Source organism: Aedes albopictus, chromosome 2 (genome assembly GCF_035046485.1).
Source record: "Aedes albopictus strain Foshan chromosome 2, AalbF5, whole genome shotgun sequence".
Taxonomy (NCBI): Eukaryota; Metazoa; Arthropoda; class Insecta; order Diptera; family Culicidae; genus Aedes; species Aedes albopictus.
In genome coordinates this window covers 42,530,599-42,545,660 of record NC_085137.1, presented here as the reverse complement: position 1 = coordinate 42,545,660, position 15,062 = coordinate 42,530,599, and the positions used below count along the sequence as shown (strand labels likewise).

The 15,062-nt window shown below is 38.7% G+C and overlaps 2 protein-coding genes across 2 annotated transcripts; both read left to right on the top strand.

Annotated features, from left to right (window-relative positions):
* Positions 1 to 321: 321 nt before the first annotated feature.
* LOC115265811 (adult cuticle protein 1-like) lies at positions 322 to 1,636 on the top strand. The gene is made up of 2 exons (XM_029871754.2): positions 322 to 476; positions 1,040 to 1,636. The coding sequence occupies exons 1-2, from the start codon at positions 471 to 473 to the stop codon at positions 1,391 to 1,393; spliced, it is 360 nt and encodes a 119-aa protein (XP_029727614.1). The 5' UTR covers positions 322 to 470; the 3' UTR covers positions 1,394 to 1,636.
* An 11,022-nt stretch (positions 1,637 to 12,658) lies between these two features.
* LOC109432443 (adult cuticle protein 1) lies at positions 12,659 to 13,453 on the top strand. The gene is made up of 2 exons (XM_019708776.3): positions 12,659 to 12,804; positions 12,878 to 13,453. Exons 1-2 carry the CDS (start codon positions 12,736 to 12,738, stop codon positions 13,250 to 13,252), a joined length of 444 nt encoding a protein of 147 aa, XP_019564321.2. The 5' UTR covers positions 12,659 to 12,735; the 3' UTR covers positions 13,253 to 13,453.
* Positions 13,454 to 15,062: the final 1,609 nt, after the last annotated feature.

The following is a 15,062-nucleotide window of genomic DNA, read 5'->3' as shown; positions in this document are numbered from 1 at the left end:
GTACTATTGTGGGCAACAATTGGTTGTGGCAGGCCGTCGTCGTCGAGCGAGAGTGAGAGTTCACCTCAGCCGGCAGCGAAGGTGTTCCCATATGTGAACGGCGGGCGCGCAAATCGTGGCCGATTAATTACCGGGCCGGGAACACACATCACATGGAGGAATGTTTATTACATGATTATTGTTAGATAATTTTTTTCTTCGTCGCTTCGGCTCAAGAACGAGAGCACTGCACTGGGCACTGAGATACTCTCGCCGATCGCGCGCCTTTCGTCGTGGGTCGGTCGAACTGCGGGAGCTAGGGGACCCATATGGGACAGAGCTAGAACTTGGGCTACTTGGATCTTGGATCCAGCGCGATTGTTTCCCCCACTTTGGATATAAAAAGGAACTGTGCGGATCGAGTTGGTATCAAATTTAGAACCAACGTTCGCCGGAGCAGTTCCAAGCCTCAACAACCACCAAACCCAACCATGAAGGTACGTATAGTGGTTTGAAAATTGTAAAGTTGATTATCTTACTTACCAAACAATCATTATTTTTAAGTTGAAAAAAAAACTCGGTTGATAAAATCTATTATGGCAAAATGATATAATCGTGTGAACGAATTCGTGTTGTGTTTATTCAAACTTCGTCTAATATTACTCGCATAAGCGTAAAGTTACTGCATACACATACACTACCCGTCATAAGTACGGACTCACAAAAAGTATTGCAACAATATTGCATCACCCTGACTCACCTCGATATCTCCAAAACCTGAGGACTTACAAAGATGCTGTTTTCAGGAAAGTTATTCAGAAGACCAAAAGCAACAACTTTTCTGAAGGCGGCGTTTTTGTAGGTGTTCTGGTTTTAGAGATATCGAGGTGAGTCAGGGTGATGCAATATTGTTGCAATACTTTTTGTGAGTCCGTACTTATGACGGGTAGTGTAATCGTACAAGTGTATTTTTATATCCGCGGCCTAGATTTTTAAATCCCAGAGTTTTTGAATGCTAAAGACGTTACGATAATATTCTTTATTCTTTTCCCAAAAACAGTGCATCATCGCTGCAGTCATCTTGGCCATGGCCGTCGCCTCCGAAGCCGGAGTGGTCCCATGGGGCTGGCCACATGCCCCCGCTCTGCCAGCTGCCGTCCCAGTTGCCGCTTGGCCTCATGCTGGATGGCCTTACGGTGCTGCTGCCTGGCCACATGCTGCTGCTCCTTGGGGCTGGCCAGCTGCCTATCCGGCCGTCCACGGACCGGCTGCTTCGGTTGCCCATCACGCTGGAGTCGTTCCAGGAGCCACCTCGGTCACTGCCACCCGTGGTGCCGTCCATGTTGCCCCTCTGGCCGGACACGCCGTCTCGCAGCAGCAGTTGAACCTGGCTCCAGCTCCAGGAACCATCTAAATTTGACCTACCCTTACTAGTCATGAATCGAATTGGCCGTCGACAATGGATGCAATGAAAAACTGGTGTTCCCCAAAGGGAAAATGATTTATGTTATTAATCATGCCGGAAACCAACAGTGATATACTCATTAGATGATAAGGAGCGCACCTAGTGCCATCGAAGCTTACACCGAGAGATTCGTATGTACAACTGAGCAATACGTTTAATAAAAATGAGAATCATTTTTATGACAGATGAAAACCTATGGTTTTGTGTTCATTACGCCCATCAAACCTCCTTTTACGAAGAAATTGAACAGATTCAAGTTACGCAACTAACTTTAGCCATGCATGCATAGGGTAAGCTGTTCAGTACAGTATTGCTAAATGTTATGATGAAGATAACTATAACAATCATCCACCATTTCAGATCTACAGAACTCCTTAGACTAATTCTAGAGAGTGTCTACCTACATAAATTCCTAAATCTTGTCATCTACGTGTAAAGACAGTGATCACTCATAGGATAAAGTCTGCTGTATGTCCTTACGAGGTTCAGAAATCATTATTCGGATCCTTCAGAAATTATTGAATTAAGAATTCTCTCAGGAATTTATTTAGATATTCCTTTAGAAAATTCACAAGAGCTTCTCCTGGATGTTCCCCCTGGATGTTTCAGAAGATTTTTATGATTGATGCAGTCCCTTCTTCAGGGATTCTTTCAGAAGTTTTTCCGATGATGCTTCAAGAATTTCACCAAAAATTCTCTCGGCAATTCCTGTTGAAATAAATCCAGAATCCATTTATTCTTTGAAAGGATTTTTAAAATAATTTTTCAAGGAACTCATTTTATGAATACCTGCATCAGGTTCTCCAGGTATTCAAAGATTCCTTCAAAAAATCATATTTTTTCAGAAATTTCTTCAGTGGTTATCTAAAGAAATCGTCCACGTTACTTTCTTGTTTCTGCAGGATGATCTTGAGAAATTTTTAAAGGCAGAGTACTTCGGAGATGTTTGTATACTAAAACCCCAGCTAACACAAAGTCTTATATGGTGTTACATAGGATGCTAAAGTGGAGGCCATATGCGTACATGCTCCCATTTACCCGCGTGTAAGGTGTACGTATATCGCCTACACTTTTGCATCCTATGGAACATCATATACGATCATGTGTTTACTGCGACCTTCAAAACTTGTATAAGAAATTCTGCTAAGAATATCTCCATAGGTGCCTCCAAGAATTCCTTCAAAAAATCCTCCAGGGAATCCCTCACAAATTTATTGAGGGATTTACTCAAGAATTCTATCAGTACTTCTGCAAACGGGTTTTTGAGATATTTTTTGTAAAATTTCACAGATATTCCTATACGAATGGATTCCTGGGGAAATTTCGCATTCAATATTACTTACATTAAACACTCCAGTAGTTTCCCATATTTTTTTTCAGAGAAATTAGGAAAGTATCTTTAGGAGTTCCCTACGTATTCTCCCAAGCATCCATTCGGAAATTACTCCTCAGAAAACTTCAGCTATGTTTGTTCAGCAATCCCTTCAGAAAATTTTCAAAAATGTCTTTTAGGAATCTTCAAAGGCACAACTCGGAGATTTTGAAGGGATTTCTTCGGACAATTCTCCAGGGATTTCTTTAAAACTTCTTCAGGGATTCGTCCAAAAACTCTTTTAGTACTTTTTGGGTAAAAAAATCTTTTTGGAATTTCTGCAGGAATCCCTGAAGGAAGTTTTCAAGAAACTACTCGAGGAACCTTCGATAGGATTTTGCAAGGAACCTCTGTAGGACGTAAAAAACATTTTTAGGACAACTTCTGAACAAACACCAAGGCAGAACTTTTGAAGAAACCCCTTGCTTAAACTCCTGAAGATTCCCTTCATTCAATTCTGAGAACGTTTCTGGAGGTATTTTTGAGGGAATTCCTCAAGGATTTTTCGAAGAAATCTCCAGTAGAAATCCAGTAGAATCTCTAGATGAACTTTCAAAGAAATCTTAGATAAATTCTTGAGGAATACTTTCTCGAAAAACTACTCAGGGAATTTATTGATAGAATTCCTAGAAAAGTTTATAGAGATTTTTTCATAGAAATTCCGGAGACATTCTTTCATAAATTATTAGAGGATTTTCTGAAAGTATTCCTAACGTAATTGTGAAGGAATGCCTGTGTAACTATGCATTTAGTCGCATCGTGCTGAGGAGCGCGAGTTTGATTCCCGCCGCAGCTGTCAGGAAAAGTTTCTGCTGTGCCACTGGGCGTTGCATACAAGTCCGTTGTCTAGTGTCGTGCTTCCTTCAAAGACCGAAAAGTTTACTGGAAGCATTGAACGTGTCCATGTAATGTGATCTCTGGCGGAGTTTCAGAATGAATCCCTGGAATCTACTTGAAAGAGCTCTTAGAGAAATTTCTGGAGAAATTTCTGAGGATATATCTGAAGCAAGCCCTGGAGAATTTTTTATAAAAATTTCAGGAGGAATTTCTAAAGAAATCACTGGAAGAGTTTCTGAAGAAAAACTAGCTAGATGTTACGACCGAATTCCTGAAGAATTTTTTGAAGGAATATACGGAGCAATATCGAAAAAAAAAACACAGAAGACTTTTAAAGGATACTTTCTGAAGAAATCAGCACAGAAATATCTGTAGAATTTCCGAAGGAGATTTTCGATTTTTTTCTGAAGAAGTCTTTGGAAGATAATCTTAACAAATTTTTGGAGAAATGTCTGAAAAAATCCTGAACTTTTGATCTTTTGAAAAAATCGATGACAGCATTTATGAAGAAATGCGAATACGATATCCTGAAAAAACTTTCATACGGAGGAAACATGTGTAAGCTTTTCTAGAGAAATTATTGAAAAAATTTCTGGAATATCCTCTAGAAGTCTAGAAGAAATTGTCAAGGTAATTTTTGACGAATTTTTGAAGCAATCAGTTCAAGATGTTCTAAAAGAAATGTGAATTGGAGGATTTTTACAGTAATGTAAGGGGAATTTTTGAAGTTATCTGTGGATGGGTTTCTAAAGGATTTCTCCGATAAAATATCTGGAGAAATTTTTTAATGATGTTTTAAAGGAATCGCTTAAGGATTTCTGAAGAAATCCATGGAAGATTTTCCAAAATAATCTGTTAAGAAATTTCAGAGGAATAGCTAGTGAAACATTTTAATTAATCCCAGTAAGTTATTGAAAAAATCATTTGAGTAAATTTCGAATGAATCCTTGATAATTTAAAAAAAAAGTCTGCAGAATAATTTCTGGGGGTATAGGTAGTGGTACATATTTTAGGATGCAAAAAAAAAAAAATAAATTCAAATATCGTGAATGAGACTTCTTCAACACATCTATAAAAACTCACAAGGTGATTTTTCTGAAATTTGTAAGGGCGTAAAATATTAAATTGAATATTTTTTTGTTAATTCTTTATATTCGTGAATTTTAACTTAAGCTAATTCTTCACATATTAAATTGAATAGAACATGTGGCACTGGGGTAAAAGATCTGCTATTGCTAATGTCTCGACTCAATGAATACATATAAAGAGGGCGTCTTCAATAAACCCGTTCTAGATGAGGGTCATGAGTAAAAAAGTTTTCTAGTTAAACCTTATTGTTTGTGTTTATCTACTTAACGTAAACTTTAACACGAATATTTTAAAAAGACACTACACCGTCTTCAACCAGAGGTTGCACAGACTGAACAATCACTAACATTAGGCAACGGACAACACGGAACACCCAGTGGACCAATGAAGGATTTTTCGTTTGACGAAAAGTTTCCTCCGACTGGAGCGGGAATCGAACCCTCACTCCGTGGCACTCACAATACGCCTAAACGACTGACGCCGCTAACCGCACGGCCACGAAGCCCACGAATATCTTGCTCAATATCCCTCGAGCAGTCGCGTTTTCGACCACCTTCAGTGGCACCACGCTCACGTTGTGTGCCACAAGTGTGCATTTTCATGGTGCCTGTACACAGTACACGACGCGACCGATCCCGGGATATGTACAAGGTCTCCCATAGGGATTTATATACAGGGTGTTAAGTTCCTGAGTGTAAACTTTCAAAGGATGATAGAGGACTATAAATGGTGAAAAAAAAATGTTCTACGCATATGGTCAAATCTCACCCGTTACGTAGTTATTGTACTTCCCATGTTTTTGACTCTTACTGCCTTAACTGGCTATAACTTGAAAATAATCAAACTTATCACAGTTTTTTTACCCTTATTCGAAAGATTATTGAGTTTTCTATCAAATAGCATCTTTGAATCGATTGGTTTAGTTAAATAACTAAGTTTTCTAGGGCAAATGGCTCAAAAGTAGTGTGTTTTAATTTGTTTTTGTCAATTATCTTTGAAAAATGCGTAATATTTTTTTTTCTTAGGCAAAGTTGTGGCTCCTGTCTCACTCTACAATTCGTTCTTTGACATCAAACTTCTATCTCTTATCGTGTTCTTGCAATTTCGTTTTAAACATCGCATTTCAGATCATTAATTTGCAACTATCAAGGTAAAGCACTTTTTGCCCACTGTGCCGCACATTTAAACCGAAATTGCAAGAAAACGATAAGAGCTAGAAGTTTGGTGTCAAAGAACAAATTGTAGAGTGGAACAGGGGCCACAACTGTACCGAAGAAAGAATTTTAATTTATTACGGAAGTTTCTAAGTTAGAAAGCTTAGTTATTTAACTAAACCAATCGATTCAAAGAAGTCATTTGATAGAAACATCAATAATCTTTCGCGTAAGGGTAAAAAAATTGCGATAAGTTCAATCGTTTTAAAGTTATATCCAATTAAGGCAATAAGAGTCAAAAACATGGGAAGTACAATAACTACGTAACGGTTGATATTTGACCATATGCGTAAAACAATTTTTTTCACCATTTGTGGTCCTCTATCACCCTTTGAAAAGTTTGCACTCAGGAACCTAACACCCTGTACATACAGTCTCTTACCGATTTTGGCAACACGAGGTGAATTTTATGTTGCCAAATTGTATGACAATATTCATTAGATATTCCCGATCATTTTCCATGGATTTCTCGTAGGATTCTTACCAGGTTTCATCTTGTAATTCCTCCAGCAAAACCTGTTGAATCTCTCTTGGAATTTCCCCTGTGTTCCACTAACGATTCCCAATTACATCCCTTCAAGTTACCTTTTTACGATTCCTCCAGGAATTCTTCCCAGGATTCATTCATGGATTTATCAAAAAAAAATTCAGGAATTCTTTCCGGGATTTCTTTAGGTATTTCTCCAGAAATTCTCTCAGACATTCTTCCAGGGAAATCACACATCATACTGTCATTGATTCCTTATGGCAATCCTTAAAAATATCCCTGAGTATCCACCGGGATTCCTTTCGGCACTTCATCCATTATTTATTCCTGAGTTCCGTGATGGAATTTCTTCTGAGCTTCCTTCAGAGATTCTTCCAAGATTTAGTCAATAATTTCATTGGTAATTCATTGGAAATTAATGGCGAGATTCTTTCATTGTTTTCAGGTATATTTTCCAGCTTATCATCATGGATTATTTTCAGAATCCTTCATCAATTTCTCCTGGGATTTCTCTTTGAATTCTTCGAATTACTCCCAAGGCTGCATTCTCCAGGATTCTATCTGGGTTTTCTCCCAGATCTTTTCAGGGATTTCCTTCATGCATTCTTTGGAAATTCATACCCGGGAGATCTCTATATTTATTTCAACCTGGTTTCTTTGAGGAATTTCTCCCAAATTTTATTTAGATATTCTATCAAGGATTCTTCCGGGGACTTGTTGTGGAATTTCTTTCGACATTCCTTCATTGATTTCTCTCGCGGGTTATTCCTGGATTTCCTCCGGAAATTCTTCTAAGATTTCCCCTTTAGAAATTCACCCACCGGGAATTCCACCCTCTATTTAGGGTCTGCCAAGGATTCTCCAGAGGATTAACTTACGGATTTCTCCTGGGACTTCTTCTGACACTCTTTCAGGAATAAATATTTTCAAGGATTCCTCCATCGAATTTCCAAGTGATGTCTTTGAGGAGTTCTTTAGAAATTTCGTGTCAGTATTTATTCAGGATTCCTCTCTCCATTTATTCAGAGATTACTTCGCCCCCCCCCCCTCCCCATTTACACACTAATTCCAAAATAGCGCACCCCCAATTCACGCTCAAATGGGGGGTAAATTGGCGTTCTAGGTACCTATTCGGGAACAATAAGCGTGTGATACATATGTATTATGGAAATTTGAAGTTGTTTCTCAAACTGTCCGTTTCAAGGAGCACTACCACCAGCAGTGTTGCAAAGTTAAGTGGTTCCCAATCTTGAACGACGGGTCACTCAAACTCTCAAAATACAAAACATCTAGGAGAAGGTGAGTTTCTTTCGGATACTGCATCTCAAGGAGCATGTACATTACATGTATAGTGGAGCTGCATAGATCAGTGGTTCCCAAGCAGAGGCCACTGGCCATGTTAATTTCTCAAGTACCGAAAGTGCGATTAGAAAGTTGAAAATGTTTCCAGATTCTGCGTTTCAAGAAGCATTTATCACAGTATAGTGGCTTTGCAAAGCCCAGTGGTTCCTGGGTTCACGGGCCATGCTCACTTCGCAAAAATCGAAAGTCCGAGAGGAAGGTGTGAATGTCTTTAAGTTTCTGAGTCTGGAGGAGCTCTTAATACAATAAATTGATGTTGCATAGCTCTGTGGTTTCCTAGATGGAGACACGGATCATGTCAATTTCTCAATAATCTAGTGTGCAATGAGAAAGTAAAAGTGGCTTTCAAATTCTGCGTCGCAAGAAGCAATGATTTCAACAAAGAGGCGTTATAGAAATTAAAATTTTCCAAAAAACGATGAAAAAACTAACAGAACAATTTCTTAAACACTTTTAATCAAATTCGATCAACTAATAACCATTATATGCGAAATAAAATACATAATTTATAGACATTTGATTGTATGAGGACAGTTGAAAACATTCAAAGATATTTGAAAATTTTCAAATAAAGTACTCATCTTCTTATGGAATAGGTTAAGTTGGGCTATTCTGCCATATTTTTTCTATCGAAACTGTTGACAAAATTAGATGATATTTTTATATATATCCATTATAATTTACCCTAAGACATGAATAAATTTTGTGTGGAAATCCAAGATAAGTTTTCACTGAATTTTAAAACTCCAAACAATATTTACATTCCTAGAGGAATTAATAAATGATAAATGAGTGTAATCAGTTTGTACCTTGTACCGCCTTATATTGCTTCTCTTTTGAAGGTGGAATTAAAAGATACAAACTGATTACACTCATTCGAAGAGGGTATACTGCTTAGAGGGTTCAAAAAATCGATACTGTAGCAATAATTAAATGAACTCAAGGGGTTTCTCTTATGTTATTTTAGGAACAAATTTGAGACCTTTATGACAGAGTTTGGACCTTCCTCCAAGGTTAGAATGGATATTTGAAGGTTTTAAACGGCATTTTCTTAACATATTGTTTGTCCGAATTTTTTTATTCTTCAAGAACATGAGAGAAGCATTTCAATTATATTTGGAAATAAATTCATGTTTAAATTTTGGAAATCCGATAAGATTTTTTTTGGTAAAATATATTTGAAAAAAATCCAGAGTAATTCAAGGCAAACCATCTCAACAAACTTCTTGTGAAATTGATATGAATATCTTCAAAAAATCCAATAAATAGTCTTATAAAATTCTTTCAAAAATTCCTAATGCTTTCCATCCCAACATTTCTATCACGAACATTGGCGTAGCTAGCTTTTTCTTTTTTCTCTCTCACTCTCTTAAACAAACAGGAGAATGCGAAGGGTGAAAGAGGGGGCACAGGCCCCCTCTTGCATCCCGCTCTTTCTCGTGTTTGTTTAGGAGAGTGAGAGAGAAAAAAGAAAAAGCTAGCTACGCCAATGATCACGAAACTCTATTGATCATTTTTTTCGATTCATTTGGAAAAATAACAACGTCTTACAAATTCCTCATATTTTTTTGTGGTTTTTGCAACAATATTTTAAATGTTCCTATTCTATGGATTACAAATATACATTAAATTCTTCGATTTTTTGCACGAACCGCATTTTTTGCATTTCTATATTGCACGATTCTGCTGAAAAACTTTTAAACATCTAAAAATGGTGGTATCCCTGCTAGGGTGTGCTTTTACCTCGACAATATTATACACTCTGCTCTGTTTCCATAAATCATCAAACAAATTTCTTCAGAAAATCTGAAAACGGTATGCTGTTTTTTTTTTCCTATAAATAAATTCTTAGATTGTCTTAGAAATTTCGTCAAAATTGACTTTAATGATTCTTATTCAAATGAGATCCGTAGGAAATTTCGCCTAGACTTTATTTTATCGGAAATCGGAAATCGTTACGAAACCGTCAAAAAATATTCCAGAGATTATCAAAGTTCTGCAGAAGTTAGAAATTGTTTATCTGTTTTCCTCTAAAAGTTCTGCAAATTTTTCTCATGAATTAATCGATTATGTGTCAAGCAATTACTCAGGGCAGTTGAATATTATATAACAATACAATAATTTTAAGGGATTACTTCAGAAACATCTAAAAAGATGTGCATTAGATTTTTTTTTTAAGAAAACTTTGCAGAAGTGTTCATATTTCGTACGTTCTACAGTAACGGCGTCGAAAGGATCGAGTCCGTTCAACGACGGTTTTTGAGATACGCTCTTCGGCGTTTGCCTTGGTCTAATCCGTATCGTTTGCCAAGTTACGAGAGCCGTTGTCAACTGATCCACCTAGAACCATTATCGTCCCGCAGAGATACAGCTAGGGCTCTGTTGATCTCAGATATTCTGCAGGGACACATTGACTGTCCCGCTATTCTGGGACAAATCGACATTAATGTTCAACCTCGTGCTCTTCGCAACAACTATATGCTGCGGCCACCGTTGAACCGAACGAACTACAGCATGTTTGGGAGTGTAAATGGGTTACAGCGTAATTTTAGCAGAGTTTGCTCATTGTTCGACTTTAATGTTTCTCGTCAAATCCTTCGCCGAAGATTTAGTTTGTTTTTTTTCAAGGCCAACTTAGTTTTTATGTTTTTATTGTTTGACTGTAGTGAAGTCTTTCTATTATTTATATTTAAGTTTTATATTTGACTGTGATTCCTTAGGTATGTAATATTAGACTTTAGATTTAAGAAACATCATTGGGGCTTATATGGAGCCTGTTGATTAGACAAATAAATAAATAAATTAATGTTTTGTAAAAACAAATAATACAAAATCTGCTACTAAAAATGTTGAACATCACCATCAATTCCAGGAATACTACCAGAACAATTTAGTTACACCTCAAATTAAATCATTTAATTTCACATTGCGATATTCAGTCTGTTGATTAGGTTTTGATATAATTATAATGTAGCGGCACATAAACGAAAAATGAATTACATAATCTTTACCATAATTGGTTGGACTTTCATAAAAATCTTGATTTAAGTAGGGATAAAATAAACTATACCTGCCAGATAGCATAAAATTGGATGGCAAAAGGATCAATGTTGTCTTTAAAAAGATGAAAAGTGAAAAGATATGTTTTAGTAGAACGCATCTTTGCATTTTTTTTTCGATTTTCGGGATATCCCGGGATTTTATGGAAAATATCCCGGGACTCGGGATATTTCAGATCTCGGAATATCCCGGGATATTTGTGCCGGAAAATTCCGGGCAAGACCCTCTAGTCGAAACCCTTTCAAACCTAAGCAACTCGACTTGTTTCAAAGCCAGTAACAGCAACTTTAGTGCAATTTATTCACTGTCCGTATTATAGACGATGAAATACAATTGCTTCTTCTTCGATACCCATAAAACGCAGATTCTGAATCGTTATGCTACTTGAATTGAGGGAATGATTAAAAAATGAAAAAAAATGTCCAGACTCGACCCATGGCCATCAGGAGTATTAACTACTTACCTTACATACTATACTAAACGCTCTGTGAGAGAATTGCTGCTCAACACACCATAAAATTACTAATGTTACTTGTTACTACATTGCACCTTCTTTGTTAGAAATCTGTCAAAATGAAAAGACGCGCATGTTCCAAATGTGTTGTGAAAAACTTGCGCGTCTTTTCATTTTGACAGTTCTCTAACTTATGACAAATAAGGTACAATGAAGTAACAAGTAACTTAAGTAGCAATTCTCTCACAGATCTGAATCTGAACAAACAAACTAGAGTTTGATGTTGCATGACTGTAACATACCACATTAAATGCAAGCTGACTGTTTTATCACTTGTGAGGAATATGTAAGCTCCGCCTCCACGAACCGATGTCAAACACGAGGTGAAACAAAGCCGAAACTTAACGAAATTCGCAGTTAAAATGCAACTCAATTGGCAAGATGGAAGTTGCGTATGCTTTCAGTGCAACTCATTTAGACCAAAGCAAAGAAGGTCACATTTTGGATGATGTTGCAGGTACTGCTTGGGAAACACCTGAAAAGCCCTCTTAGCCGTCTGAAACGCCCCTGCAACCCCTTGGAATTCCCTGGAATTCGCTCCTTAAAAACTGAAAAACTCCTGAAAAACTCCTCAAACTCTCTGGAACTTTTCTTTGTTTTTGACTAGTTCACTACCCGACCATTACTGACACACGTTTAGGTGGCTTTACAGCTCTGCCTCCGTTCAAAATTTTCTAGCAAAAATATCCATGTCATTCGCAAAATACAAGTTTGCTGAATTTCGTAAAAATCGTGCCTCGGCTATGAAGCCTGGCTTGTCGCATAACACCAACAACAAGACAATATACCAACTCTCAAAAATAAAATAAAAGGAATAAAAGTAACACACAAATTTATGACAAACCCATAAGTATCTTATCCTTTCGCGCGCATGATTTATTTTCATTTCCACCCATGCTGCAGCCCGTTACTACATTACCACTTATCGCTCAAAGAGGTTGTTCGCAGCTAGGATACATGACTCTCTCGGCAACCCACACTTCACTGGGTGTTAACAGGTGGGGCCATATTCAAGCCAGCTAATTGAATGATTTTATTTGGTTGGCTGATTCGTCGTCGTTCGTCGTGGTGCTCTTGGGGAATGCAGTGAAGGTCTAGTACAACACAACACCAACCAACCGATGGCAAATATAGGTAGTATCTAAATGAGCAATTACTATTATTAATGGTCAATACTTTCGCGTTCGGACTCTGGGTGGTGTTGAAAGGGGATGGGGGTGGTTTAGATCCAACTGCAGCCGCCCGTTGCACTAGAACCAACCAAGCATGGGGAGATCGCGATATTGTACGTGAGAGGCTCTGGAAGAGATCGATTCGATGTTTGGTGTATAAAAGCTACTGCCGGGTTCTGGGTTGATGCATACCGAGCTTGAGTGTTCTAACAACCAAACCAACAAACCACAAACCTCATCTAACACAATGAAGGTGCGTTTATCAATGTTATCAGTGATTGTGTTTGTAGTGATAACCGAGGACATTTTCTCCGTTTTATCCACAGTTCATCGTCGCCGCCGTTGTCCTTGCCTTGGCCGTCGCCTCGGAAGCTAGCTGGCCAGCTGCTGGATATCCATGGGGTGGACCATGGGGTGCCACCGTTGTCCAGGCTAACGCTCCAGCATGGCCAGCTGCCCACTGGGCCGGTGCTTGGCCACATGCTGCTGCCTACGGAGCTTGGCCCGGTGCTCACTGGGCTGGAGCGTGGCCAGCTGCCCACTGGGGTGCCCCAGCTGCCTCGGTTGCCCACCATGCCGGAGTCGTTCCCGGAGCTACCTCCGTCACTGCCACCCGTGGTGCCGTCCATGTTGCCCCTCTGCCTGGACATGCCATCTCCCAGAAGCAGCTGAACCTTGCCCCAGCTCCAGGAACTCTGTAAGAAAAGGATACCAAAACCGAAATGAATCTCAGCAGCGGATTTTTTGCTCATTGACTCAAGAAGACGAACAACTGCCATGATTACGATAACAAACAATTGAGACACCGATGTTCTGTGTTGTACGTGTGATTTTTATGTGTAAATAAGTAGAGCAATTATTTACTGTTTCTGTAAATAAATGTGAACTCTTGAATAATGAAATGGTTGAAGTGTTTTCATAAATATGAATTAATATCACATGCACACTGAATATTTTTCCTTGACTTTTTATGTGGGTCAAATGAATGCCCCTGCAAATGACCAATATGTACTATGTATTGACCTTAACCCTTTCCTTCCTTTGACTTTAAACGACTATTTATATGCCAAAAGAGCGTTCCGGAAAAAAATTGCTTGAACAAAAGTTATTGCAAATTGGCTAAATTTTTCGAAATCAATACAAAACTTTTTTGTTGTAATTTTTGCCTTTCTCGTACACTAAGTGTACTGGAAAGGCTATATGTTCACTCCAAAAATGACTTTTTGATAGAAGGCCCGGAGGGTCAAATCACATATACCAATCGACTCAGCTCGACGAATTGAGGTGATGTCTGTGTGTGTGTATGTGTGTGTGTATGTGTGTGCGTGTGTGTGTGTGTCTGTATGTGTGTGTACAAAAAAACTCACATCACTTTTTGGCAGTAAACCTCATCCGATTTCAATGACCGACGGTTCATTCGACGCGGAATCTGGTCCCATTGTTTCCTATTGAAAATGGTTCGGATCGGTTCAGCCGTTCCGGAGATATGGCCATTTAGGTGTTCCGGAACGGTACCCCAGGAAGGGACCAGATATGAAAATGCATCAAACCTATGCATGCGACACACCAAACCACGGCATTTTCGATAACCTGATGAGCGGTAAGCAGAAAAATAGTTTAAGACCACATCTGAACCGGTAGTGTTCCGGAACCGGTTCCGGGTGTCCCGCCGGAAGTGGCAAATATCAAAGTGAACCGAACCCATGCATGAGACACATCAAACCACGGCATTTTCGATAACCTGATGAGCGGTAAGCAGGAAAATAGTCTCAGACCATATCTGAACCGGTAGTGTTCCCGAACCGGTTCTGGGCATCCCGCTGGAAGTGGCCAAATATACAATTGAACCAAACCCATGCATGCGGCACATCAAACACCGGCATTTTCGATGACCTGATGGATAATGAGTAGGAAAATCATATCAGACCATATCTGAACCGGTAGTGTTCCGGATCTGGTTCTAGTCGTCCCGCTGGAAGTGGCTAAATATACAAGTGAACCAAACCCATGCATGCGACACATCAAACCACGACATTTTCGATAACCTGATGAGCGGTAAGCAGGAAAATAGTCTCAGATCATATCTGAACCGGTAGTGTTAGACAATAATGTTAGACCATATTTGGTTCAGCCGGTAGTTACCCAGAATCAGATCCGGGTAGTAAAATGTAAAATTTAACCAAACCCATGGATGCGGTACATCAAATCACGACCAGTCTTGTAAACATTCGACACTTTTTACTACCTTCATTTCGTTCCCGCAGTCGGGTGTCAGTCAGCTTTGTTACATTCGTGCGCTATCGTTACCTCTTACCTTCACACAACACGAGCAGTAGAACGAAGATCAATAAACATAAGAAAGGGTCAATTCAATGTCATCTGACACGATGACATGTGTCTAATTCTAGCTTTACGCATAGATTTTCAGCCAATTCCGATTATGAAAGTTAATATTAGTTTATTATTGCATGTTGCATTGAATACGACACACAGATGGGCAACATAGCTTTT

What these genes read in the sequence shown, in the direction of transcription:
- LOC109432443 (XM_019708776.3), top strand. Translation starts at nt 12,736, where the DNA reads ATGCATACCGAGCTTGAGTGTTCTAACAACCAAACCAACAAACCACAA. An exon ending in CCTCATCTAACACAATGAAG is followed by an intron (nt 12,805 to 12,877) that starts GTGCGTTTATCA and finishes TTTTATCCACAG; the next exon opens with TTCATCGTCGCCGCCGTTGT.